At 35.6% G+C, this 24,729-nt stretch overlaps 3 protein-coding genes across 4 annotated transcripts in view; 1 reads left to right on the top strand and 2 right to left on the bottom strand.

Moving 5' to 3' along the window:
• Positions 1-1,690, bottom strand: part of LOC120426804 (glycogen-binding subunit 76A) — a 29,813-nt gene extending 28,123 nt beyond the window's left edge. The window contains exon 1 of one of the 2 annotated variants that reach the window (XM_039591592.2): positions 1,556-1,690. The gene's annotated coding sequence lies outside the window, so the exon portion shown is untranslated. The remainder of the gene's footprint in view (positions 1-1,555) is intronic. The other variant, XM_039591597.2, reaches the window with a different exon arrangement.
• A 13,465-nt stretch (positions 1,691-15,155) lies between these two features.
• On the top strand, positions 15,156-21,861 carry LOC120427485 (divergent protein kinase domain 1C). The gene is made up of 3 exons (XM_039592348.1): positions 15,156-15,539; positions 20,461-20,622; positions 20,683-21,861. The coding sequence occupies exons 1-3, from the start codon at positions 15,354-15,356 to the stop codon at positions 21,580-21,582; spliced, it is 1,248 nt and encodes a 415-aa protein (XP_039448282.1). The 5' UTR covers positions 15,156-15,353; the 3' UTR covers positions 21,583-21,861.
• A 45-nt stretch (positions 21,862-21,906) lies between these two features.
• LOC120427045 (replication factor C subunit 2) lies at positions 21,907-23,124 on the bottom strand. Its single transcript, XM_039591880.2, has 3 exons — positions 22,973-23,124; positions 22,802-22,913; positions 21,907-22,750 (listed from the first exon to the last, which is right to left on the bottom strand). Exons 1-3 carry the CDS (start codon positions 23,059-23,061, stop codon positions 21,929-21,931), a joined length of 1,023 nt encoding a protein of 340 aa, XP_039447814.1. The 5' UTR covers positions 23,062-23,124; the 3' UTR covers positions 21,907-21,928.
• Positions 23,125-24,729: the final 1,605 nt, after the last annotated feature.

Raw genomic sequence — 24,729 nt, 5'->3', positions numbered from 1 at the left:
TTTTATTTTTCGATTCACAATTTTCGACCAGTAAATGTGGTCAAAGCCATTTTTACAACATTTTTAGAGGTATTTTTTGGACTATTTTACAGACAACACTATCAAATTTAAAGAATTCAGTTTCAAACAAAAAGCCATTCGAAAACATGCGCCATAAACTGTTTGGGCCCAAAATACAAAATCAAAATCATATACTGAACATCAAATTCGAAGTCCCAGCTCGTTCTTGCTCAAAAGCTCGACAAGTCGTCAAGTCGATGCTTCACCGCCAGCGTTTTTACGCTTGCGCGTTTTACGCTGCGCGTGAAAGTGTTCTTTCTGGCTTCTCATAATTGATCGACAAAGTGCAATAGCGATACATATTTTTTTAAGTTAATCATAGACTAACAATCAAGACTGAGTACCCTTTATTTTTTTTTGTAATAATGTCAATCCAATATGTTTTTCTTAATTAAATTTAATTATCTTGCGACAAATAATGTACATCTGAAATTTAAAAAAAGGAATTTGAGGTTTAGCCTAAAAAGATTCGAAGCTTTAGGTAAAATTCTCACTGGATGGTATCATTATGTTTCTGAAAAATTAATTGCACCAATATATTTCTCGGAGTTTCATCATTTTGTAAGAAAGGCTCTATTTCACCTCTGGTGGTATTAAATCGGGTTTTTACTACATTTCCTACATTTTAAGTAAAAAGAAGTATTTTTTCAATTTAAATGATAATGGTGCCATTTTATAGCACAAAATGTGAAAAACAACCAAAAAATTTTAAAAAGTGATTATGAAAAAATTAGATATGCAATATGTTATGATAGGAGGTGTCAGAATAGGCCAAATACTACCGAAAACAAACATAAACTAAACAAGATAAATGCAAATTAAAATACTAAAAATGAAACATGAAAAAACATAAAACAAGAGAAGTGAAGTTTTTTGTAGAACAAAAGTTGCTCAAAATTACCTCCTGAACACGGGAAAAATTAAAATTTTCGTAACAAAAATTGGGCAGTAAAGGGTTAAACAAGTCCCGCTCTCAAATCTTGAAATGCCATAAAATCATGATGATACTTTTAGATTTGATCAAAACCTCTTTTAAGTTTGCACAGGACACTTTTTAAATATCATTTTTTATCTTTTTATTTTCTTATTTGTATTGAAACAGTGCAATTCTTGCAACATGTTATTCATTGTTGAATTATTTTTAACTTAAAAAATGTATTCCCACAAAAAAATCTGACCAATTGGTTAGGGTTTGTCATTGCTCTGTATTTTTTACTTAGGAAAAGAATTATAATCCTGAGAAAATTCAGATGATGATACTTTAATTAGGAATGTAAATTATAAATCTGCTGTTGTTTTTATAATTTTAAAAGTTTATAAGTTGCTTTAGTACCTTTTAGTTCACACTATTAAAGGAACCTGATAATTTCAACGTACTTTTCCGTTGTTTATAAATTCATAAATTTGAACCGATTTAAATTACCCGGCGCAAAACAATGAACAAGATCTTCTCCCCAGCACACGACTCGAGAGAACAAAGGATTCTTGCACTTACCGTAGCTCGAAAAATAATCCGATAAGAATGGCAGTCACGGTGATGATCGTCGTTGGGACACAGGCACCGCCAAACAGACACCCACCAAAGGTCACAGGTTCGTCCCGGCAGTACTTCCGGTGGTGCTGGTTCCGTCGGTCGTCGTCGTCGTCGTTCTCGCTGTCGAGTTCGTTGAAGTGCGTAAATCTTCCTTTTGTTCGCACTGCCGGATCACGACCCAACACGGTTTTTCGGGCAGCACAGCATCATCATCGGCACACACGGGGAGGGACCAACAACAATAACAAACAATAACAAGAGTTTTAAATTAGATTACAGGTTGTGTACACACTCGCGCTCCAGTCTTCGGGGTTGGCCGGTTTTTTTTTGTTTTGTTTGTTGCTCTTCGTGATGCTCTGGAGATATCGGAGGGTTTGCACGAAGATCACTGGCCTGTGCGGTGTGTGAACTTTGGTTGTTGTGTGGTTTGTTGTTTTGTGTTGAAGAATGTGGAAGAAGCGAACAATTTCAAACTGCCACTTGAGCCACTTTTGCCGAAATTGATTTCTAGATGTGCTTTTATAATTTTGGATTTTTATTTTTTGCTTGTTTGCTTGCTGGCGCTGATGGGTTCTATTTTTAATTAAATATCTCACTTTTAGCTTCGGTTTTACTTCTTTCTTCTTGCTCGCACGACTTTAATGGATTCGCGTTCTTAGTGCTTCGATTGCTTTCCTCTTTTTTTATTTTTCTCTGACTTTATACTTCCGTTATGGAATTTCGATTTATTCACTCATTGCATTAAAATAAACTGCTGTCGATTAATTCACATGGTTGCAGATGGCTGGCGGTTGGTAATTCTATTTCTTCGTTGCTTTTTTTTTCTTCTTTTGGACACTCGTCGTCGTTGTGCTGGGCCAAGTGGTTGAACACTTTTCCCTGTGATAAAAAATCAGGTCGCGGAATCTGTGTGAGAATATTTTTTTGTGGGAGAAGAAAACGTGTAAGACACACCATTTGGCACTCGATACGTACGGGTTCGCGATCCGCGAGGCAGGTTCACCGAAAAGTTCCGTCCACCCCGAATCGTGGAAGAACTCTTCAGAAACCACCCTTTCCAAAAAAGTAGTCCCTCGAATCACTTAAAAATCACTGAGTACAACTCGGTCGTGTCCTTTTGAGACGATCACCCGTTCCGAGACTCTACCCGCGCGCGTACCAGTAGTCAGCAGCTCCAGTGACACCAGTGATCCGCGGTTCCGACGATCCTCCAGAACAGTGTGTACGGTGGTGTACGCCGCGGAGCCAACAACTCGGACGCTTCCAATCCGGACGTCGTTCAGCAAAGAAATTTTCTCTTCTGCAGCAACGCCAAGTGTCCAAGTGTCAAGAGAAGGACGTAACAAGGTCGTTCAAATTTCTCGTTCTCGCGACGGTACACGGGAGGGTGGTTGTAGAGTATAGTACTCCCTTCGCCAGCTCACTCTCTCACTCGCTCGTAATACTCGCGGATTCTCACGAACCTGGCGGTGCTCCAAGCGCATGCGTTTCTTCTTGTTTCCAACAGGCGCGCGTATTATAATGGGAAGACGTTCCTCGATTTAGGTCTCGTCTCCGTGCATGCGATTAAACACTCTCTCTTGCTCCGCGGCTTCGGCTTCGCCGTCAATGTCTCTCACCGCGAGCAAACACACCGGTGTGGTGTGTGACACCGATTTCCACCACTAGGGTGATCACTGAATCACTGATTCAAAACTCAATGCTTTTGTCGAATTTTGAAAAAAATAAATAAAGTACCACGCGTCTCCTCTGATTTTACTTCATTAATCTCATTACATGGAGCAGAATGGTGTTTCGTTTAAAAGCGATTTAATCATACACTCAAAACCCGGTCGAAGAAACGTAAAAAGTACCTAATGGGAAGATAAACATGATTCGAGACTGTATGATATAAAAGATTCTTTTGGTGAAAATTGGGGTGCGTGGAAATGCGTGGAGGCGCATGGTTGTTCAAGTATGTAACTCTTTTCAAAGAATTGAAAAATAATTAATTACTTCCTTGACCTGATAAAAAGTTGTAAACTAACAGGTTATCGTTATAAATAAACGCACAAATTACAAATTACAAATTCAAGCTCGATTTGCAATTTTATTACGAGAATTACGAATTATCACTTAATTTACATATTATTAAATGTCAAAAAAGAAACATACGTTGGCTTGAGCTGCCTTTTCAATTGTTAGCAATGGATTTTAAATTTGGTACTTTCTTTATCGGCGAGATCTGAAAATATAACGTATGTTTCATTTTTTAACAGTGAAAATTTAATCAACAATTGCTCAGATATCGAAATTTGAAAGTTGTGTTATTTGAACTATTTGGGTAATAACAAAAAAAAACCTATCTTGCTTATTTTTTGTGGCTGTATCTCAGCGACTAAATTTCAAATCTCCAAAGTTTCTTAGACAAATCCAAAGAAAATTTCCTAAACTTTTTGAAAAATACAATATTTTAGGCCTGGCCTCCAAATCAGAGTTTACCTGAAAAACGAAGATAATTTTATTACTATTTTTTTTCGTGTAAACTCAACACTCGCTGATGACGCCTTTGTTTGTCTGTCTAAGAATAATGAATTGACCATTGTGGCATTGTGGCCTACAGCGTGGTGCAGACCCGTTATGCTATGCTATGACAAAACGAAGATAATTATTTTAAATAAAATTGGCAGCAATGACAAATATGGTTGCCCTAAACAGTTTTTGCTGTCCTCTAAAACAGCTATTCTCAACCTTCTTATAGGCGGGCGAAAAAAGGTAGAATGGACAAAAGGTCGAATGCCAAAATTTCGGATGGACTAAAGGTCGAAGTCAGACTTCTAAAATATTTTTTAGAATTTATTTTCCTACAAGCAAATTCTTATTTTTCTGTAGGTTTTTCCATTCTTCATTATGAGCAATTATTTCAAATAAATAGCATAACTTCCAAACATTTTTTTATGAGAGTATTAGCTTTCCTTAATAATGACTTTCAAAAATATTTTGAGAGATTTTCCTTTCTTTATAATTGTAATATTTTTGTGAGTTGAATGAACAGTTCTTTAAAAAACAAAAGGCGTATTTGCAAAATATGTTGCGAGTTTTTTTTTATTCTTTTAAACAAACTTTTCTTGCTAGTTGTAATATTTTAGTTATTGGAATTATAGCAGTTTACAAAAAATCGCAATGTCAATTTATGGTAAGTGGTAGATTTGTTAACTAAAATCCATTCAACGCACCTTTCCATAGTTTTAAAAAATTATGCATTTAGGCTCTATTTAAAATTAAAAAAAAAAACTTTCGACCTTTTGTCCATTCAACCTTTCGACATTTTGTCCATTTGACCTTATGTCATACATTCAAACCATACAAATTTTAGCGCAAATAAAAAATAAGTATGATATAAAATTAGAAAGAAAATTACTCTTCAATTAAATTTTGCCTATTATAATTTTGTTTGCTTAAAAAAATTACGATTATTATAGTCTCAACACTCAATGAACAAAAAATCATAAAGTAGTTCCAATTGCTTAAGGCTGTTTCAAGAATTTTTCAACGGATTTGAAAAATGCTTCTAGATGTGATATTTTTTTCTCTGAGAGCAGATACAATAACATAGATTCTAAATGGAAAGTTTCAAGTGTTTTTGAAACAGGATTTTCACATATATCCTAATGGGGAATAGGTTCATGCCTCAAAATGATATTAAATGCCAACAGAAATTGACACTTACGATTACAAATCTTTTTCTTATGAGTTTTGAACAAAACTGTAACTTTTAATTGATATTGTTTAAATATGTTTAATATATAACTTTTACATTAAATCGTCGCTTGTGTGCTATCTTGTGACACGCTGCTGTAAAAAGATAGGACGTGTCACAAAATAGCACACAAGCGATGAAATGTTAATAAACTTGAAATGTGAATTCAAAAAAATAATCATTAAAAGCAACCTTCGTATTTGACCATTTCTATAGAATTATATTTTTTTTATTTGATTGCTTTAAAAATAACCAAAATTTGGTCACCATCTAGGGTAAAGAAAAATCTTAATAACTTTAGAGTACCGTCAGTGGGGGTGACATTGGGTCTGGGGGGTAAGATTGGGTCAAAGTGATTTTTTACGGATTATACAATTTCTCAGATTCTTCTCAATAAAACTAAATTCTGTTTAAAGATTTGTGTAGGGGACATCATAAGAAGACTTCGCTAAAAAAAATCTCGTTCCTAGAACAAATCCTGTTATTTTGGCAGCTGTCTAAAGTTGAGGTACGTTTTAGGCCAAAAATGACCTCTCGAAAAATTATTTTTTCTAATATTTTTGTTGGAATCGCTCGAAAACTACCCAAATGTTAAAAAATCTTCACTTCAAACATTGTAGCATGTCAATACGATTCCCTCGAACAAGAAACACTGTTGGATGACTTGTTTTTACCATATCGTTGTATTGGAGCATCATTTAAGTTTCATTTGACCCAATGTCACCCCCTCTAAGGGGTGAGATTGGGTCAATTTTCAAACTATTGGCATTTAAGGTAGTGTTCATCAAAATCCACCATATTTTGGGAAAATGTTAGTAAACTAGCTAAGAACAAATCTACGTTGAAAGATTTTCGATGTTATTTAAATTGTTTTTGTTATTAAGAAATTACGAGAGGTGTATCGTTTTTTGACCCATAGTCACCCCCACTGACGGTAGTTTAGGAGTATGTAATACTTAAACTCAACAATCAAAAATAAGACAGAGAAACATAAAATTCGAGTCTCAATTGTCCAAAGAGAATTTTTTTCGAGGCATTCGAATAATCGAGTCTGGACTGTCTTACTGAAATCACAAATTTTCATCTATTTTAAAGTTTTTAGTTTTCGAATAATCTTTGAATTTGGTAAATCCAAATGTTTAACGTACAAATCGAGGGAATTCCCCAGTCGACGTACAATTTAAATTCATAAATAAATCACTCTAACGCTCCACGCATACACACAAAGCACGCGCGCTCGCACCGTTTGAACATTCATTAATGAAAGTGCTCTGCTCTTTCTCTACGGGCTCTCTCCGACGACCGTCCGTGATTTGCGTGCATGTGGTGGACCAAAACATTGGCCGCCGATGGAACCAATACACATTCCGTGGCCGTATCTTTTTGTAGATTCCGAGCCCGAAGGGACTGACCGCGGACGCCACAAACACACACACACCGGCACGAAATGCACTTTTTACCGTTGATTTTTTTTTTTCAGGATGAAATTGAATTTTAATGATTGGAAAATTTACGCGAGTATTTTGGCAATTTTATGGTTGAACGGGACATTAGAAGTTTAAAACAGCAAAACACACACGACGCAAAGACGAATCTAACGCGAGAACTGTTCACATCGTTGCAAACACCGAACTGAAGGGACTGTATGGTGCAGATGTTGTTGTTGAGACTTTTAAAGATGGTTGCAACTGATCGCGTCGAGAGGACACAGTGTCATCTGTCCTGATAAGCGAACTGGGAAATGGGCGAAATCGAAAGAAACGATCTTTGGCATCTGCAGAGATGGGTATCATCTAGAAAAAAGGGAAAACAAATTAAGTTCGATTGAAATGTTTAACAATCTTATAAAAACTTCCAATTAATTTTGCAAAGGAGAAAAGTTAATTGTAATAACTGGTTTTATCTAGAAATGACAAAACACTTTTTATTAAAAGTTAAAAAATTACAAGACATTTTATGTTGTATCCGATTTTCCCAGAAAGAAAAATAAAAAAACACGATTAAAAACCATTTCTGATCACTTTTTTTCATTTTAATGCAATTTTTTTTTTTTTTGACAAGACAACATTTTTTCGATGGATCAACTATGGTCCCCTTGGAACGAGCTGTCAAGTAGGAGCTTTTCTGTCAAGAAGGATCGCGAGGTTAATTTTTCAAAATTGATTTAAAAATCCATTTTAAACTCTTTGTGGTCGTACAAAGGGTCATTGTACTCAGAATAATAAGCTTTATCGCTGTAAACAATAATATTAGCAATCTAAGCTTCATTTTAGGACCCAATTGGGAGGAAACAAGGTGGAACGAACGGCAACTCGAATCGAATCGTTTACAAGCTTGTCTGGTTCTATTTTCGTATCCTCCGCCATCGAATGAAAAAAAAAGAAACAGATGACTTACTATTTAAGCCGTTGAATCAAAGTATTTCTCTGTAAAGCCTCATTTCAAGTGGGTGAATGTCGGGGTAAAACAGAAAAGCGGAAAATTGAGCGGAAACCAAACGATGTGGGGGTGATTGAAGATCGAAATTAAGATCAAGATCAACGTGAAAATAAAACTGACCATGCGTGTTCTAATTTTTTTAAACAGATGTTTTGTTTTGTTTCTTTCAAGACAAGAAGAGTTTTTAACAGTACCATGCTTCTCCACGCGGTTTGCGAATGACCCCTTTCCAACTTTTAACATGGTGACGCGACATCTCTTGCTTCCGATACTAATCTATGTTGGAGCAATTTTTTTGGTGACGCAGATTGGTGAAGCTGCTGGTCGGTATACAGTTTATGGGAGTTAATCAACCTTGATGGGGTTCAATTTGCCCAACGAAGTGAATTGAAAGGAGTCGAGTATTTCTTGGGACATAAACAAAATCCGAGCCATGTTCATGTGGCACGTACGCCACTATAGGGGTCATTCATAAACGCGCTCCAGAAAGGGAGGGGGTGGGAAGTTTCAAATTTGTATGCATGATCCCGTAATGTAAATATTTTTTTCAGCATGTTTTAACTTGTGTTCTCTTGCCGTGCTCCAATTTAAGAATTTTTCAAACAATCTCTTTCAACCAAATTTTCAATCTTCACTCTTCAGTATTGGAAATTTATTTTAAGAAGATTATATGTTTTATTGTTTGACTACCTGTTAGTCACTTTTTGTTAAATTTTAAAAACCAGTTTATTTCATTTTAATGCAATGAATTGAAAACAAGCACAACATATGAATAACTTAAAGCTGACAAAAGAATTAAGTTTGAATAAATCATAACAAAACACAAAAACTAAACACGATAATTGATAAAAATACTTTAAATGAAAGCAAAAAAAGTAGACCAGGAGAAGTAAAGTTTTTTGTGAAACAAAAGTTTTCTAAATAAAGAAAATAAAAAAAACTAAGTTAAGGTTTAATACAAACATTTTAACAAAAAAAAAAAAGGAAATGAATTATTTAAAGGCACGCATGCGTCCTTCTTCCGCAAGTGTGATTATTGTAGTTCATATGCAACTTTAGTACACACATACAACGAATATGTTGAATGACGTCATTGATGGAAACGCCGATAGTTCTACCGGTGATGTCATTTGTGCTGAGTGAATTTTAGCTTTCGATTTCATTTGATACCGTTTGTCGACTATTTGAGTTCATAAGCATGAAACATGTGAAAAACATTGAAAGATGTCAAGGTGAAAATTATAATGTTGTTTGAAATAACAAAAGGTTCAAACACAAGTAAATATTATCTGTTAATAATTCAAAATACGATTAAATAATTCAAGTCATTCGTATTCACCTACGCAATGAGTTCATTTCTTGCTCCAAGTAAACATTACTATCTCATTTCCGAGAGCGAAGAGAACGAAAGAGAATACCCACGCGTTGTTATGTGTTTACGGTTAAGGACATTACCTGAGCAAGGGCGTCGTTTCATCAATATCGATGTAAATTTTTCTATATGTTTTAGTTTACATATTTTTAACATCAAATAAGAGTTCAGACGGTGCATGCACTTAAGATTCTTGGGTGAAGGGGGGTAGGGAAATGATTAAAATATTCAAATTGAAAATGTAAAAATTCAAAAAAGTTACATCATAGATTGGTAAACCCAGAAATTAAACGAAAAACTAAAAATTAAAAAATTAATATAAAAAATATATATAAAAAATAAAATCAATATCCGAAGTGGAATTATGGCGAGGACTTAGGGCAGGCCTGCCCAACGTCCGGCCCGCGGGCCGGATCCGGCCCGTGAAGCCATTTTATCCGGCCCGCGACGGCTTTTTAAAATATTTCTATGACCGGCCCTTAAGGCTGTTCATAAAGTATTAAATAAATAAAAATTTTGTCTGAATTAAAAAAATAAGCTTGAGATCAAATTTTGACATACTATAAGAACATTCTTCATGTTTGAATTTAATTCTTATAATTTTTATATTGATATTTTTTAACTGAAAAATTGTGCAGGAAAACAAAATTATCCATTTCGTAAAATTGTGAAATTTACGAAAAAACTTGGATTGTTGTCTTAAAATTTACAAAAAGAGAATAAATGTTATTTCTTCCAGTTTTGACTGTGTAAATTTCAATTTGTAGTTTTTTTTTCTAATTTCTTTTTTTTAATAAATAAGTAAGCAAAACTAATGTATTTTTCCAGAACAACTTTTTAGTGATAATAAGCTTAAAAATCAAATTATTCATATTGAAAATAGATCGCTGGAAATATTTTTAAAATATTGAAAAATGTAACAAAAACTTCAAAAAATTGCAACGATCATTGAAATTTGAATGTTTTTTTTTTATAAAAAAAATATCAAGGTATTTAATTGCAAACGTCAAAAACAATATCTATCCAGGTTTTTAAGCGAAGATGGCGTTCAAATGGTGAACGTCCGAAATGTCAAAATCACGCAGTGGTACCAATATTCCGAAAAAAGTGTTCCATGGCATGACAGCCACATTTGTTTTCTAATGTTGGTGCTACTGCGCGATTTTGACAATTCGGATGTTCACCATTCGAACGCCATCTTCGCTTAAAACCTGGATACAATTTTAAACAAGCAAAAATTAAAATAAGTCAAATAAGCACATTTTTGAATAATATATTTGTTTTTCATTTTTAAAATCAAGGTATCATATTTGCAACACTAGTTCTTTTATGTATTTGCTTTAAAAGACCCCAATCATAAGAAAATTGAAAAATGTGTTTACTTTTTCAACTTTTATCAAATATTAATTCCGGCCCGCCACTGCTTCAGAAAAATCAGATCTGGCCCGCAGGGCCAAAAGGTTGGGCACCCCTGACTTAGGGTAATTGATTCTGGACGGTTTAAAATGCCACTCATAGCAGGGTGACCACTCAAATTCCATTTTCAAATTCCCGACTTTTTCCCGACTTTTCCAGAATGCTCAAATAATAGGCATTTGTTATCTAAAGAATGATTTCAAACATAAATCTTTCTATAAGAAAAGTCAATATTAACCACAGAAAAAAAAACATTCTCAATGAATTAAAAAAAAAACCAAACATAGGCATTTTTTATAAATACAGAAACTAAACAACAAGTAAAATAACTTCAAAAATTGAAATTCATTATTATGATTCAGAGTAGAAACACAAACTATCAGTCTTTGAAAAAATAATCAAAAGTTCAACAATACTTATAACTTCCATGTTATTTTTTAAATTGGCAAACGTATAATTTTTGATACTTCGTTTCAACTGGAAATGACAAAAAGTTAAAGATAACTGAACTTAAAATATCGTTCCTATTTTTTAAAAACTTCATCATCATTTTAAATCAAAGAATGATTAAAACATAATTGCTGTTATTATTGATTCAAAGGATTTAGAAAAATGTCACAGGAATTCATAAAAACATGTTTTTGCCAAGTTCCCTTTTTAATTTTATAATTTTGATATTGAATTTTCTAATCAATGTTAATTTACCTAGTGGCCAGTATTTAACTATTTTTTTCAATGAAAATTCAGTTTGATATGATTTTATGTTTTCTCACTTATTTTAAGCAAAATGTTTGATGTTTTTGCGGTTTCAATTTTTTCTTTATGTTTTTTTTCGTTTTTCAATTTTGGATTTTATTCGATAATTAAGTTTTCCGAAAACTGAAAATCAAGCTTTATCTATGTGACAAAATGAAATAGAATCTATTAGGCTTTATTTTTATATTAGTTTTTAATTAACTTTACCTCTTGTTTAATGAACAAAAATTAATAGCGATCATTTGATTCATTAAAAAATATTATGAAAATCTGTGTCAAAGACCCCAATATTCATTACGATTTTAAATGTCTTAAACAGTGTTTCCATACTCAAATACATTGAAATAGTGAAAAGAACCTTAAATTTAAAGTATGTTACTAAAGCAGAAATGAGTGAATTCAATTTGAAAATTGTACAAAATATTACAAAATTATTCAAAAGTTAAAAAATAATTTTCAAACAAGTATGCTCAGAATTCCCGACTTTTCCCGACTTTTTGACAAAAAATCACAAATTCCCGACTTTTTCCCGATTTTTTGCGGATTTTGGCGAATTCCCGACTTTCCCGATTTCCCGACTTGAGTGGCCACCCTGTCATAGTCATAAGCCAGGGGTGCCCAACCTTTTGGCCCTGCGGGCCAGATCTGATTTTTCTGAAGCAGTGGCGGGCCGGAATTAATATTTGATAAAAGTTGAAAAAGTAAACACATTTTTCAATTTTCTTATGATTGGGGTCTTTTAAAGCAAATACATAAAAGAACTAGTGTTGCAAATATGATACCTTGATTTTAAAAATGAAAAACAAATATATTATTCAAAAATGTGCTTATTTGACTTATTTTAATTTTTGCTTGTTTAAAATTGTATCCAGGTTTTAAGCGAAGATGGCGTTCGAATGGTGAACATCCGAATTGTCAAAATCGCGCAGTAGCACCAACATTAGAAAACAAATGTGGCTGTCATGCCATGGAACACTTTTTTCGGAATATTGGTACCACTGCGTGATTTTGACATTTCGGACGTTCACCATTTGAACGCCATCTTCGCTTAAAAACCTGGATAGATATTGTTTTTGACGTTTGCAATTAAATACCTTGATATTTTTTTTATAAAAAAAAAACATTCAAATTTCAATGATCGTTGCAATTTTTTGAAGTTTTTGTTACATTTTTCAATATTTTAAAAATATTTCCAGCGATCTATTTTCAATATGAATAATTTGATTTTTAAGCTTATTATCACTAAAAAGTTGTTCTGGAAAAATACATTAGTTTTGCTTACTTATTTATTAAAAAAAAGAAATTAGAAAAAAAAACTACAAATTGAAATTTACACAGTCAAAACTGGAAGAAATAACATTTATTCTCTTTTTGTAAATTTTAAGACAACAATCCAAGTTTTTTCGTAAATTTCACAATTTTACGAAATGGATAATTTTGTTTTCCTGCACAATTTTTCAGTTAAAAAATATCAATATAAAAATTATAAGAATTAAATTCAAACATGAAGAATGTTTTTATAGTATGTCAAAATTTGATCTCAAGCTTATTTTTTTAATTCAGACAAAATTTTTATTTATTTAATACTTTATGAACAGCCTTAAGGGCCGGTCATAGAAATATTTTAAAAAGCCGTCGCGGGCCGGATAAAATGGCTTCACGGGCCGGATCCGGCCCGCGGGCCGGACGTTGGGCAGGCCTGTATAAGCTCAACTAAGAATTATTTTGAAAATTCATCCAAGCCATGGCTGCATTGAACGAATAATACAAGATCCAGAGTGTTTTTTTTTCCTTTAGTCCTTTCAACAAAAATTTAAATTTTTTGAATGTTTTTGAAACCGCTTTGAGTCAGAAGTATTCAAAAACACCTGAAAAGCAAAAAAAAATTATGTTTACAAGATCTATTCAAAAAAACTGCAGGGGCTCAAATAAATTTTGGCGAAGTCATGTTTTAACCAACAAAGTGATTAATTATAGAATTTTAGAAAAAGGTAAACACATTTTGAGATTTATAATTAAAATTTATACATCAAAATATTAATCATATCAATCACTCAACCCAACAACCCCAACTAGTCGGTCTTCGATCTTTATTTGCCAAAAATCAAATTTTCAACCAATTTTTGATCTTTAAAATGCATTGGATTATTGTAAATAAGAACACTTAAAATTTTAGAAAATGATAGGGTTGAAAGTTGGTGGTTTTATGTAGTTTTGCCAATCTTTAAAAACAATGTTTTTTATATTTTATATAGAAAAAAGAATGCAGTAATTTATGTTCAGAGAATTCCCCTACACATTTTTAAATAATTAAATTGGTAATTGTATCATTCGTTTATAGGAGAACATGCGAAAACAAGCAAAACATTGAAAAATGATATGAATAATATGAAAAAAAATTAAGGTAAAGATAATAAAAATTGAAACAAATAATGAAATAAGAGAAGTAGGTAAGTCCGTTGCAAAAAATTTTCAAAGTTTATGTCGCCCCTCCTCAATATTGGCGTGAAAAATCAAGGGACAATTTTTTTTCAGAAGCTTCAAAACTTTTATGAAATTAGATGTGCAATCAACTGAAAATTATTTAAAATGCATTTCCCTGCGTTCAAAATGATTTTGAGCATGATTGAAACAGTTTAAAAATATTTTGAAATAACAATGTACAAAAAGTGTTTTGTTTCGCCGAGAAAGTTTTTTTCGTCAAAACTTAGGCTTATACAAATATTTTTAAAAGTTTTTGTCACACCCCTCCCCCCCCCCCCCCCTTCAAAATTGGCCCGAAAAATCAGGGGGCAAAAAAAATATTTTTACAATAAACTTCAAAATTTTAATGAAAATTCAAGTGCAACCAGCTGAAATCAAATTAAAATACATTCTCCTGCGTTTAAAATCATTTTTAGCATGTTTGGGTTTATTAAAAAATCTTAAGATTTTTTGAAAATTTTCGATGCAAAATCTTTTTTTTCGATACAATTTTTGTTTTTGTCAGATCTTAGATTTTTTGAAAACTAATGATTACAAAACAACTGATCTAGTGTAAAATGCATTTTAAAACACTTTTTTCATTTAAATGTGAAGAATATGGCTTGTTATTTAAATTTTTATGTTTTTTTATTTTTTTGCCTCCCCCCTTGACCTCGGCCAGGGCCGAGGGACAAAAACTTTTTTAAATTTTTGCGTCGGCCTTAGTTTTTTAACTAAATATTGCGCAACAACTGATTGAATAATGCATTTATCAACCCCTTTTTTTCATTGCAATATGGAAACCATAGCAAATTATCTATTTTTATCTAAGAGGATCTTTCAGTATATATGAATTTACAAGTTGTTTGATAAATGTTGATCTCAATTTGGTTGATTAATTTTAAGGTCATCAAAATTCTCCAGGGTTTTTTTTACATTACTCTTAGTTGAATCGACCAAATTTGGTAGCATTTTAATAGTTTGGAGGTAACATCGGTAACATTCTATATAAACCAATGCAGGTTAAACCTGATTGAATGAAAATAGTTCCAATAAATAATCATGAAATGATTTTTAAATCAACATTAATTTTATCTTAAAGTGCATTAATTCAGAGGTTTAAATTTCAAATTATCAAATCAAAATAATTAATCTTTTAAATATATTCATTTTTTTTTCATGATTTTAACCACACAACAAAGAAACAATAACAAGAACAATGTTTATTTTGGTGATTCGATTTGATCAGATTGATTTTATTTGCCAATGTTCAGATAAGAAAAAAAATATATTTTTTTCTTTTTCGTCATTTTCCTCCGGCGACCGCCGCCACTGGTCGCCCGAGTGGAAAAACATCTTTTTTTCACGTGCCCTCCCCCTCATTGCTAAAACAGGACATTATCCGCACGGGTCGTCGACAGTGGTCTACAGTGTCTGGTCGTCACACGTTTTTCGCCGAGATAGTTCCACGAATTCGAACGGATCCCACCCAGAAAATCGTTGCTGCTCATTATGTGGAATTGATTCGTTTGCTGTTTTGTTTGCTGACCAAAGAGTATAATCCCAGCGAAGAGATGCACCTGCTGACAAAGAACGACTGCCTGAAGGGACTCGCCCGGAAGGTGCGCTTTTCCCAGCGGAAGCGCTGCTACCTCGTGTCGCTGGCCGTCGCCGCGCTGGTCGTGTACTTTGTGTACAAAAACATTACCTCATCGTTCCATTGCTATGACTCCGGCGTCGAGTGGAAAATTAACAAATTCGTAAGTTTTTCCTTTTTGCTTTGCGACCATTTTTTCTTTTCTTTTCTTTCTTTGGGAAAATTGTGTGTGCGTTTCTAGAGGGGTGGGGGTGGATGGTTGGGAAAATGTCAAACTAGGGGTTGTTTTGCTTCTCTCGCGGTGAAATGTTGTGAGAGCGAGGGGCCACCTACGCGAGTGAACGCGGTTTGTTTATCGTCCTTGCGGGGTGAACTTGGAGAGGGAGAAAGTGTTCATCGCAACCGGCACTTTTTTGGGGGTGGGTTTGTTGATGTTTTGTCAAGGTCCCGCAAGCCGGTATCCTAGAGCTTTGTTTTTTTTATGGAAATTGGTTTTATCTTAGCGCAGTAAATCTTTCGAAGGGATCAAGGAGAAAGCCTTAGGTTAGATAACGCCTAGCTTTCTTCTTGTCATGTTTGTCGTCATCGGGAACTTTAAATTAAATTTCATCTATCATCAACATATTCAAAAGAATCATTGGTTTTCGATTTTCACAATATCCATCAAACCTCGTATCTTACTCGAAACAAAATATTGGTTTCATTTATCGCAAAAATAAGCAAATTTGTCATCTAATCATAACAAAACCCTCATCAACAATCAAATCTTTCATCAAATCAAAATTAAAGCTATGTAATTTTTGTAATTTGTGATTTTGTTGAACTTTGCATGAAGCCACTACCATAACAAGCCCATCTATCATTAAATTCAAAACAAAACTATCAAGAAGCAAATATTTATCTTATTCAAAAATAAACAATGGTCTTCAATTACCAATATATCCAGCATCCAATCCAAAATAAAAAAAAAAAACATTGATCATCAATAATAACAACAATCCATTCGTTTATAAATTCTACTGAAGCATTTGCTTGCTTTAATATAATAACAATTAAATTTTGCATCAAATACAAAAGAAAACATTGGTCGTCAATTAAAAAACAACAATCAAATTCAAATCACACATATGATTTCAATTACCCAAAACAACAACTAAATTAAAAACAAATTATTAACCTTCAATCGCAAACCAATCCTCCATCAAATTCAAAACGAAATATTGGTTTTCAATTTCCACAATCTTGTTTAATTATAAACAAAATATTGATTTTCATCAACCACATAAACAAGGCAAATGTGTAATCTAATTCATAACAACACATTGGATTTCAATTACCACAACAACAATTAAACATTGCATCAAATTAGAAACAAAACATTGGCCGTGAATCATAATAACAACAATCAATTTTTAAGCAATAACTTGTTTGCACAAAAACAATCAAATTTTGAGCAAATGTTTTGCCTTCAACTTCCACCATAAACTAAAAATAAAACATTGGTTTTCAATTATCGCAATTCGCAATTCGCAATTTTCAGTGTAAGAACGGGCCTTGACCGATCTTATGCACCAGGTTCCCGACGAACACGCACTGCCCTTACACCTACATCTCACCCTTGCTCTGAGTCAGTACGAGCAGCACGCTAGAACACGCTTTGAGTGTTCGTGCCAGGCATGCACACCTTCTTTTCCGGTTACGCATTTTAACTCGGCCGGGGGTGGTACATTACGTAGGGTTTGATGTAAGTATAAGCGCCTGACCATTTATAGTGTGCCTATCAACTTTCATTAAAGCAAAAACTGTTTTATTTTAGTTTGAATTCAAAAACTAATTGTTATTTACTGTGTACTGTTTTCTCCTGAAATCTTCCCTAATGTTGAATCGTGGTAATCTGTTGCTATTTCTTCTGTCGCGGTGTTTTGTTACAATGTTTTGAACCTAAGCATGTTATTCAAAAGTTTACCAAAAGTACAATAATTTTATGTGTGTGATCATTCAATATATTAAGTAAGGACTCGAACCATACTTGTTTGAAGAAAAGGGTGTAGATTTAAACAATAGACAATAAAGGAAAGCAAACTACATAAAGTTCGATACTGAAAGAATAATTGTAGTTTGAAGGAAAGAAGAGTGGGAGCCGATGGAAATTACATTTTAATAAATAAATAAGAAAATAGGTAAAGGAAAGATCAATGATAAACAGAAGTTAAAATCGTTCGCATATTAAGGGAAACTGTTTTTGTTAGGGAAAACACGTTTCAGTATTTATTGGGAAATGAGAGCAGAAGAGTAGAAAGAGCAAAATTAAAGTACAGTACTTGTTCGATAACTGAGCTTGTTTGACTGGACTACTTGGGCTGTAGCCCACTTAAAAAGCAGACAAACGTAAAAATAACCAAACAAACCGGAATGATGAGGGGCCAGTGGATGCAAAAGCAAGTTCAGCAAATTAGAAATCATATTTAAGTTTTAATTAAATGTTAAGTCAAAATTAAAGGTGAGCTCTGAAAGAAATTTAAGCAACCATCATTTTACATTTGTAGAGAAAATGTTATGCATCGGTCCCCTCGTCATTTTTCGTTCAGCCCAGTTTGCGAGCAACATTCAGTAACTGTGCTCCATTCTCAGCCAAGTTACCGAACAAGTACTGTTGTTGGAAATGTGCAGAAGAAATACCCCGTGCTGCGATGTTCTAGGTACATCCACAACAGTTCGTTCAACATGCTGTGAATCAAAACAATACCTTCTACAATCACAAATGACTTCCCTTTCCCACATTGCCGCTTTGTTATTGTTGTTCATGCTCTGCAAAGAAAGGGATGTTAATAAAATATAAAAACTATAAAATAACGATACAAATACTTTCCTGAACCTGAGTGCCATCAGGTTGTTGTTGTTGCTGTTGTTTCCAATGTGATAGATATCACACCGGAGACGTCTTGATTCGGTTGTCCTGGTGCGAATGTCCTCCAGTCGTAGGCCCAGGCATGACATGAAAATGAAGACGAAAAAGATGCATTAATACATGATCTTCTCACTCACGAATAACCCACTCCCACCCAAAACAACACAGCTGATCTAGGTATGCACCCAAACCAACTGCGTTGTTCCGTGCCCTCCTCATTCGGCTATTTCAATATGATTGTCCTGGAGAATCCTCTCTAAGGATCGTTAAATTCCGGAGTAACTTCCCAAAAGGGCGCAACTCCTGTTGCAAACAAACAGTTCACTTTGAATGTGACTGGAATAGGCTGCCTGCTCACACCCAAGGCTACGCTCCATTGAAAAATCACTACGGAACTCCCTAGTGATGGCCGTCCACGCAATCATACTTCGTCATGATAGTGCTACCTTGTCACTCGCCTATACGTCAGTTACGTAAATACATGTGACAAGACAGGGCAATCACCACGATTCGAAACATGGACATCATCAACCGCCAGCTAGACAGATGTTCAAGTCATCATCTAACATACGGGGAGGCATGAGGATAGGGAACTGGTGCAGGACCAGAGCTATACTGTTCAGACTCTCATAACCAGGAATACTAACAACCAACAATTGGCGGATCGCTTCCCTGATAACGACAGTCGCGAACAGGACTGCCGATACAATCAGTTCCGCTCCTTCCAGGATGTCCTGCACCTGGGCATCCCTAGTATCCAAAAGCATTAAAACATAGTTCAAACTAGCAGGACTGGGAACTTCATTTATTGCACTGTGGATACTTGGAATCTTGCAGCCCTTGGCCGACAAAAACATTGGTTTTCAATTATCGCAACAAAAAGCTAATATTTCTACTTCAAAACAAAACATTCGTTCTCAACATCACAACAACAAGCAAATCATTCATTAAATTCAAGACCGTCAATTATCGCAGATAATTTTATGCCTTTGATCAATATCAAATAAAAGCTTCAAGCAAAAATCTACCTGTTTCAAAACACAGGCAAAACAACAAAGCGAAACTTCGGACCTGCATTCTGGCAGGTAAACAAAACTGTTGGATTTCACAACACAACAATTCAAGCAAAACAAATAATCTTTCATTAATCAAAAGGTTCGACTTACCGGACTGTGCCATTGTCGAGATCGGGGACTTTCTTTTATATAAAAAAAATCACAGATATTTTGCAATTATCAAACAACACGTCTTATTCCACACAAATCAACCACAAAACTGATTTGACAATCTGCATTCTCTCTTTCGCCGGCCGCACGCATCTCGCTGTTTTCTCGCTCGTTGTTCTCTCTCACAGCTCGCTAGCGCGCTCTCTCGCACTCAATGCGCAATCTGTCATCAATAATAATAATAATTATGCAATAATTATGAAGGTGTGCACTTTTTGTTGCGCTCCAAACTCTTATTTATGAATTATAAATATCAATCTTATAATAAACAAGCCTTACCCGACAAACTTCGTCTTGTGTTATTTTGTTTGTTGACGTATAGCTTGTTTGCTTATTCAGCCTCCTGTGATCAAAATTTGGTTTTACGCAACTTTTCCCATACAATCTGCAGATGCTCCGGAATCGGTCCCAGAGTGGCCAAAGTGGCAATTTTTCAACATATAAACCTTCCTTGGGCTTATACGAACCCAACGCAACAAAGAGCACCTCGATCCGACGCTCCGTATTGAACTGATTCGCGTTCGAACAAAACCGTCGAAATTTTTTATATATATAGATACTCATTTAATAATTTATTACATATTAAATCCTGCAACCCATAATCCCTACAGTGTATTAACATTTGTATTGCGCCATTGCATTAAAATGCATTGAAACGCCACAAACGTTAAAGCTGCCAGGCCTACTGCGTAAAGTTTACCGCAGAGATGATTCGTTGAAGTGGGTGGAGTTTGAGGTGGTTTGAGCACGGAGTGTCCAAACAACAACACTATTCTGAATCTATAGGGGAGGAAAAAGCGTGAGGACACACCATTATGTATTTTATTAAGTTTATAGAAGTTTGTTTAAAAAAATATTAGCTTTTGATTTTTAAAAATAACAGTTAATTTGCCGAAATTCGGTATTTTTATTAAGATACAATATTGAAGGAATGATTTTTCATTCAACAGTGCAAACGTTACAAAAACGTGGGCTTCTCCGGTTACATGTGCTCGGATCTGTGCGGCAACAGCAACGTGTACTGGGACTTTCGCTGTCCGGATCCTCCTCTTGAGTTGCACCACCCGAACCGATTTCAGACGAAGAAGTTGGACACAACACTCAATATAATTGTGAGTTTCAATGCATACTTAGTTTATAGAACATAATTGAAAAGCTCGACCTTTTTTTAGCAAGCAGTGCCGAATGAAAACTACGAGAAACTATTCTGGGTGGACAGTTACTACCGGAAGGAGCACTACCCAACCGAAACCGAGTACGAAAACATCGTCAAGCGGTACATCTCAAACAAGTACAACATGGACATCCCCTTTGATAAGATGCGAACGCTGCTCCGATTGGGCCACAAACATCGCGAGCTGTTTTTCCACCAAAGCATGCGCGACAGCTGGAACCTGGTCCAGAACCACGAGTACGTAATGCTAAACTTGTTCGATGAAAAGGACCTCTTTCCTTACATCGCTGAGAATTGTGGGGAAATGTTCGTCACCGAATATCTGAATGCCGTTGAGTTCGTGGAAGACCAACGGTACGGCAGTCACATCGAGCTCGACCGGTGGCGATATCATATCAAGATTGCGGTTTTGATTCTGGACTACGTGGCCGAGCTGGAGCAGCACGAGCTGCAGATGTGCCACGTGGATTTGCGGCGGTTTGGGATTAACAACAACAGGCTCAAGTACGACGACGTGCGGTATCTGTTCCCGGAGTACACGATCAACCGGAAGATCTCGAGTGGGACGCAGTGCGCGAGTGACGACGATTGCCGCTTTATGTTCTGCCAGTCGGAGTGCAACAGGGAGAAGCAACGGTGCGAGTCGACGGTGCTGAACAACAACGTGCAGATCGTTTGTGAGAAGATATTTCTGGGAAGTAGCGGCTACCCGGGGATCTTGATAACGCACAAAACGCCGGACCGGTTAAAGGAGCTGCTGGAGCGGTGTGCGCGCCCGGTGAAGGATCGTGACGTGGCCCGGGCGCGGCCTCGGGGTACCTCCGAAGAGCTTAAGAAACTTCTCTACAATGAGCTGACCAACATTTACGAAAAATTGGCCGCCATCAATGCACCGTGAATTTTTCAATTGTTTTAAGTTTGTGAATTTGTGTTATTCAGGACAGTATTAAACGGGGTTTCAACGCAAAGGTCAACACGTTTTTGTACTCTGGAAGCTTGTTTGTAGATATTTTTCGTTTTGAAGCCAAGTAGTTGTCGCAATCATCCACCTTTCTCTTCACCGAGAGCAGTATTGTTTTAAACGTGTTACTTTTAGAAATGACCAATCAAATCAAAATTGTAAAACTAGTGTTAGGTGTAATAAAGTAAACAAAAGAAACCTTTCAAATCAAATGGATTTCGGACGATTGACGCGACCTTTTTTTTTGGAATGAAAACTTAAACAGAAATTTTATTTCCTACCTTTACGACACCTCGCACAGCTTGGCCAACAGGCCGGACATTTGCAGCAGCGAGTTGAGCCCGTCCACGATCTTCATGTGCGTTTCGCCAATCTCGCGGATAAAGCACAGCTTCAGCTTCTCGTTCATGTTCATGCGCTTGCACACGCGGAAGATGTTCCCGATGATGTCCTCGGCGGCGTAGCCCAAGCGCCACAGCTTCGCCATGATTTTGTACGCCTTGTGGACGTCCCCCTTGACGCAGTGCTCGAGCATGTCCTGCACCAGCATCGGGTGCGGCTCGTCGCACACCTTGAACACGTTCGCCCCGCTGATGTGGCCAAATCCATTCGCCGTTGACTGCAGATTGTTCAGCGCCTGTCGCATGTCGCCCTGGGCCGTAAAAACAATCGCCTCGAGCCCATCCTCGTCGTAACTCAGCGCTTCCTTCTGGCAAATCTCAATCAATTTGGCCAGCACCTGCGAGTCCGACAGCTTCGAATATCGCAACATCGCGCAACGACTCTGAATCGGTTCGATGATCTTTTCGCTGGTGTTGCACGCCAACGCGAATCGCGTCGTGTTGCTGTAGATCTCCATCGTCCGCCGGAGGGCCTGCTGGGCGCCCTCGGTCATGCTGTCCGCCTCGTCCAGAATCACAATCTTGTGACGTCCCCGGGGCAGCGTGACCTTCTGCTGGGCGAACATCTTGATCTTGTTGCGCACCACGTCGATTCCTCGCTCGTTCGAGGCGTTCAGCTCGAGCACGGCCTCGCGGAAGTTTTCCCCCAGCAGGATTCGAGCCAGGCAGAGGATGGTCGTGGTTTTACCGACTCCGGGAGGACCCTGAAGAAAGCTAGTTATTCTCAATTCTTCAGATTAAATTACAGTTCTTACCGCAATAATGATGTTGGGGGCATTTCCCTGGGTCGCAAACACGCCCAGACGGCTGACGGTGTCCTCGTTGCCGACGATTTCCTCGAACTTCTGTGGTCGGTACTTTTCGATCCTGTTCAACAAAAATTACGTTTATGTCCGAACTATGATCATACTGTCGTTAGAACTTACCATGGCAAATTGGCCTTCTTTTTGCTAGCGGCGACATCCTTGGAGGCTCCGGAGCCGGAAGCACCCTCGTTAACATGAGATTCTGGCATATTTGCTTGAATTAAGTATAAAAAATTAACACGAACACGAGTGGAGCGCAGCTGAAAGTTATTTTGGCGGTTTGTTGATGTTTAGGGTGGGTGGAGTTGGCCCTCAAACTCCCGGCTGTCAAAAAAATCTACCTCATCGGCATTTCTTTGAATGCGGCACTGCTAACATCTCTGAAATTCCTGCAAGTTTTTTTTAATTTTTTAATTTTAACAAATCAAGCCAAGCATTTCATTAGGGCACAAAACCAAAAACCGCGATTCGAGAAAATCGCTTTCAAAAAGTGTACAACTTGTTTCAATTCCAGACTTTATTTTGATTAGGTCCTATAAACATATGAAAGACAATAGCTTATAGGACCTCTTCAAAAAAAACTCTAGAATTTAGAGGTGGGCAAAACCGCTCTTTTTTCAGAGCCGCTCATTTTTACTCGCTCATTAAAATGAACGGCTCTTTTGAACGGCTCTTTCGCTCTTTTTCTAAATAATGATGAAAGGTTTTTTCGTTTCTTTTGATTGGACTTTTATAATTTCAATGTTTCTGCTCGAACCTTAACGTTCAAATAAGCGGATGGGGAGAGCACCCAAACTTAAATCTAGGATTTAGAAAAAAAAATCAATTAATTTTACAAAATTGCGTCTATTTTTGCTAAAATTAATTAATATTTTTTCTGCGAACTTTTTTCTACATTCTGATTTAATCGATATAGTCTATAAATGCCAAAGTTTAATCGGGCAAGAGGATTTTTTTTAATTTTATTTAGAAAATCATGCAGCTTTTCTTTTAGAGCGATATCAAAGAAAACTAGGAAAATGAAAATATGGGTTTGAAAAATTCAAATATTGGCATGAATGCTTTTTAGAGTTTGTTGAAACCTCCCAAAAAAATTGTTGATTCTGCTCTCAAAATGTCGGGAAATATCCCCTTTAACCTGCTTTTTATCCTAAAGTACTTGAAAAAGTACACCTTTGGATAATTTTGAAAAATTAGACATTAATTTATAAGCATTGATATTTTTCAAATTACATTTTTAATTCTCAAAAACAAATTTAATGCTTTAAAATGTTGGAAATTCAGTGAAATTAATATAAAATTGAAAAAAACACTGATTTCAAAATCATGCAATCTTGAAACGGTTCTTTCCAAACATCGGAGTTTAAAAAAGAACCGCGGTTCTTTTTTTGTGAGCCACGGTTCGTTCGCTCTTTTTAGAGAACCGGCTCTTTGAGCGGCTCGCTCTTTTTTGCCACCTCTACTAGAATTCCAATTTAAAAAGAAGCTTGACTGATGGTATTTTTACTTATGATAAATACGATAAAGCACTTCATTATCCTCAACTCTGCTTGATTCTTCTTAATTAATGTTGATTTTCGCAATAAAACTCATAATTTAAAAAAAAATCTCGTTATTGGGCCCTTTTAACTTTCCAACTGTTGTTCATAATGGGCCCTTTCTAAATGCAATTTCGATGAGAACTAAAATGGCACAAAAGCGCTGTCACTCAATTGTTGTTTTGAATGATGTTTATGGGCCCTTTTGTTTAGTTAGAAATAATGAGGAATTCAGCGGAAATTTTGATAATAATTATTTTATTTAATAATATTTAATATTTATCGAATCAAATATTGTTTAAGAGTAGAAATGCTAAGACAGAATCATAAATATTTTTT

Source organism: Culex pipiens, chromosome 3, assembly GCF_016801865.2.
Source record: "Culex pipiens pallens isolate TS chromosome 3, TS_CPP_V2, whole genome shotgun sequence".
Taxonomy (NCBI): domain Eukaryota; kingdom Metazoa; phylum Arthropoda; class Insecta; order Diptera; family Culicidae; genus Culex; species Culex pipiens.
Note: the sequence above shows the minus strand (reverse complement) of the source record. Positions and strands in the feature narration are given on the sequence as shown.

What these genes read in the sequence shown, in the direction of transcription:
- LOC120427485 (XM_039592348.1), top strand. Translation starts at nt 15,354, where the DNA reads ATGCACCTGCTGACAAAGAACGACTGCCTGAAGGGACTCGCCCGGAAG. An exon ending in AGTGGAAAATTAACAAATTC is followed by an intron (nt 15,540 to 20,460) that starts GTAAGTTTTTCC and finishes TTCATTCAACAG; the next exon opens with TGCAAACGTTACAAAAACGT. An exon ending in ACACAACACTCAATATAATT is followed by an intron (nt 20,623 to 20,682) that starts GTGAGTTTCAAT and finishes ACCTTTTTTTAG; the next exon opens with CAAGCAGTGCCGAATGAAAA.
- LOC120427045 (XM_039591880.2), bottom strand. Translation starts at nt 23,061, where the DNA reads ATGCCAGAATCTCATGTTAACGAGGGTGCTTCCGGCTCCGGAGCCTCC. An exon ending in AAGAAGGCCAATTTGCCATG is followed by an intron (nt 22,914 to 22,972) that starts GTAAGTTCTAAC and finishes TTTGTTGAACAG; the next exon opens with GATCGAAAAGTACCGACCAC. An exon ending in CCCCCAACATCATTATTGCG is followed by an intron (nt 22,751 to 22,801) that starts GTAAGAACTGTA and finishes AGCTTTCTTCAG; the next exon opens with GGTCCTCCCGGAGTCGGTAA.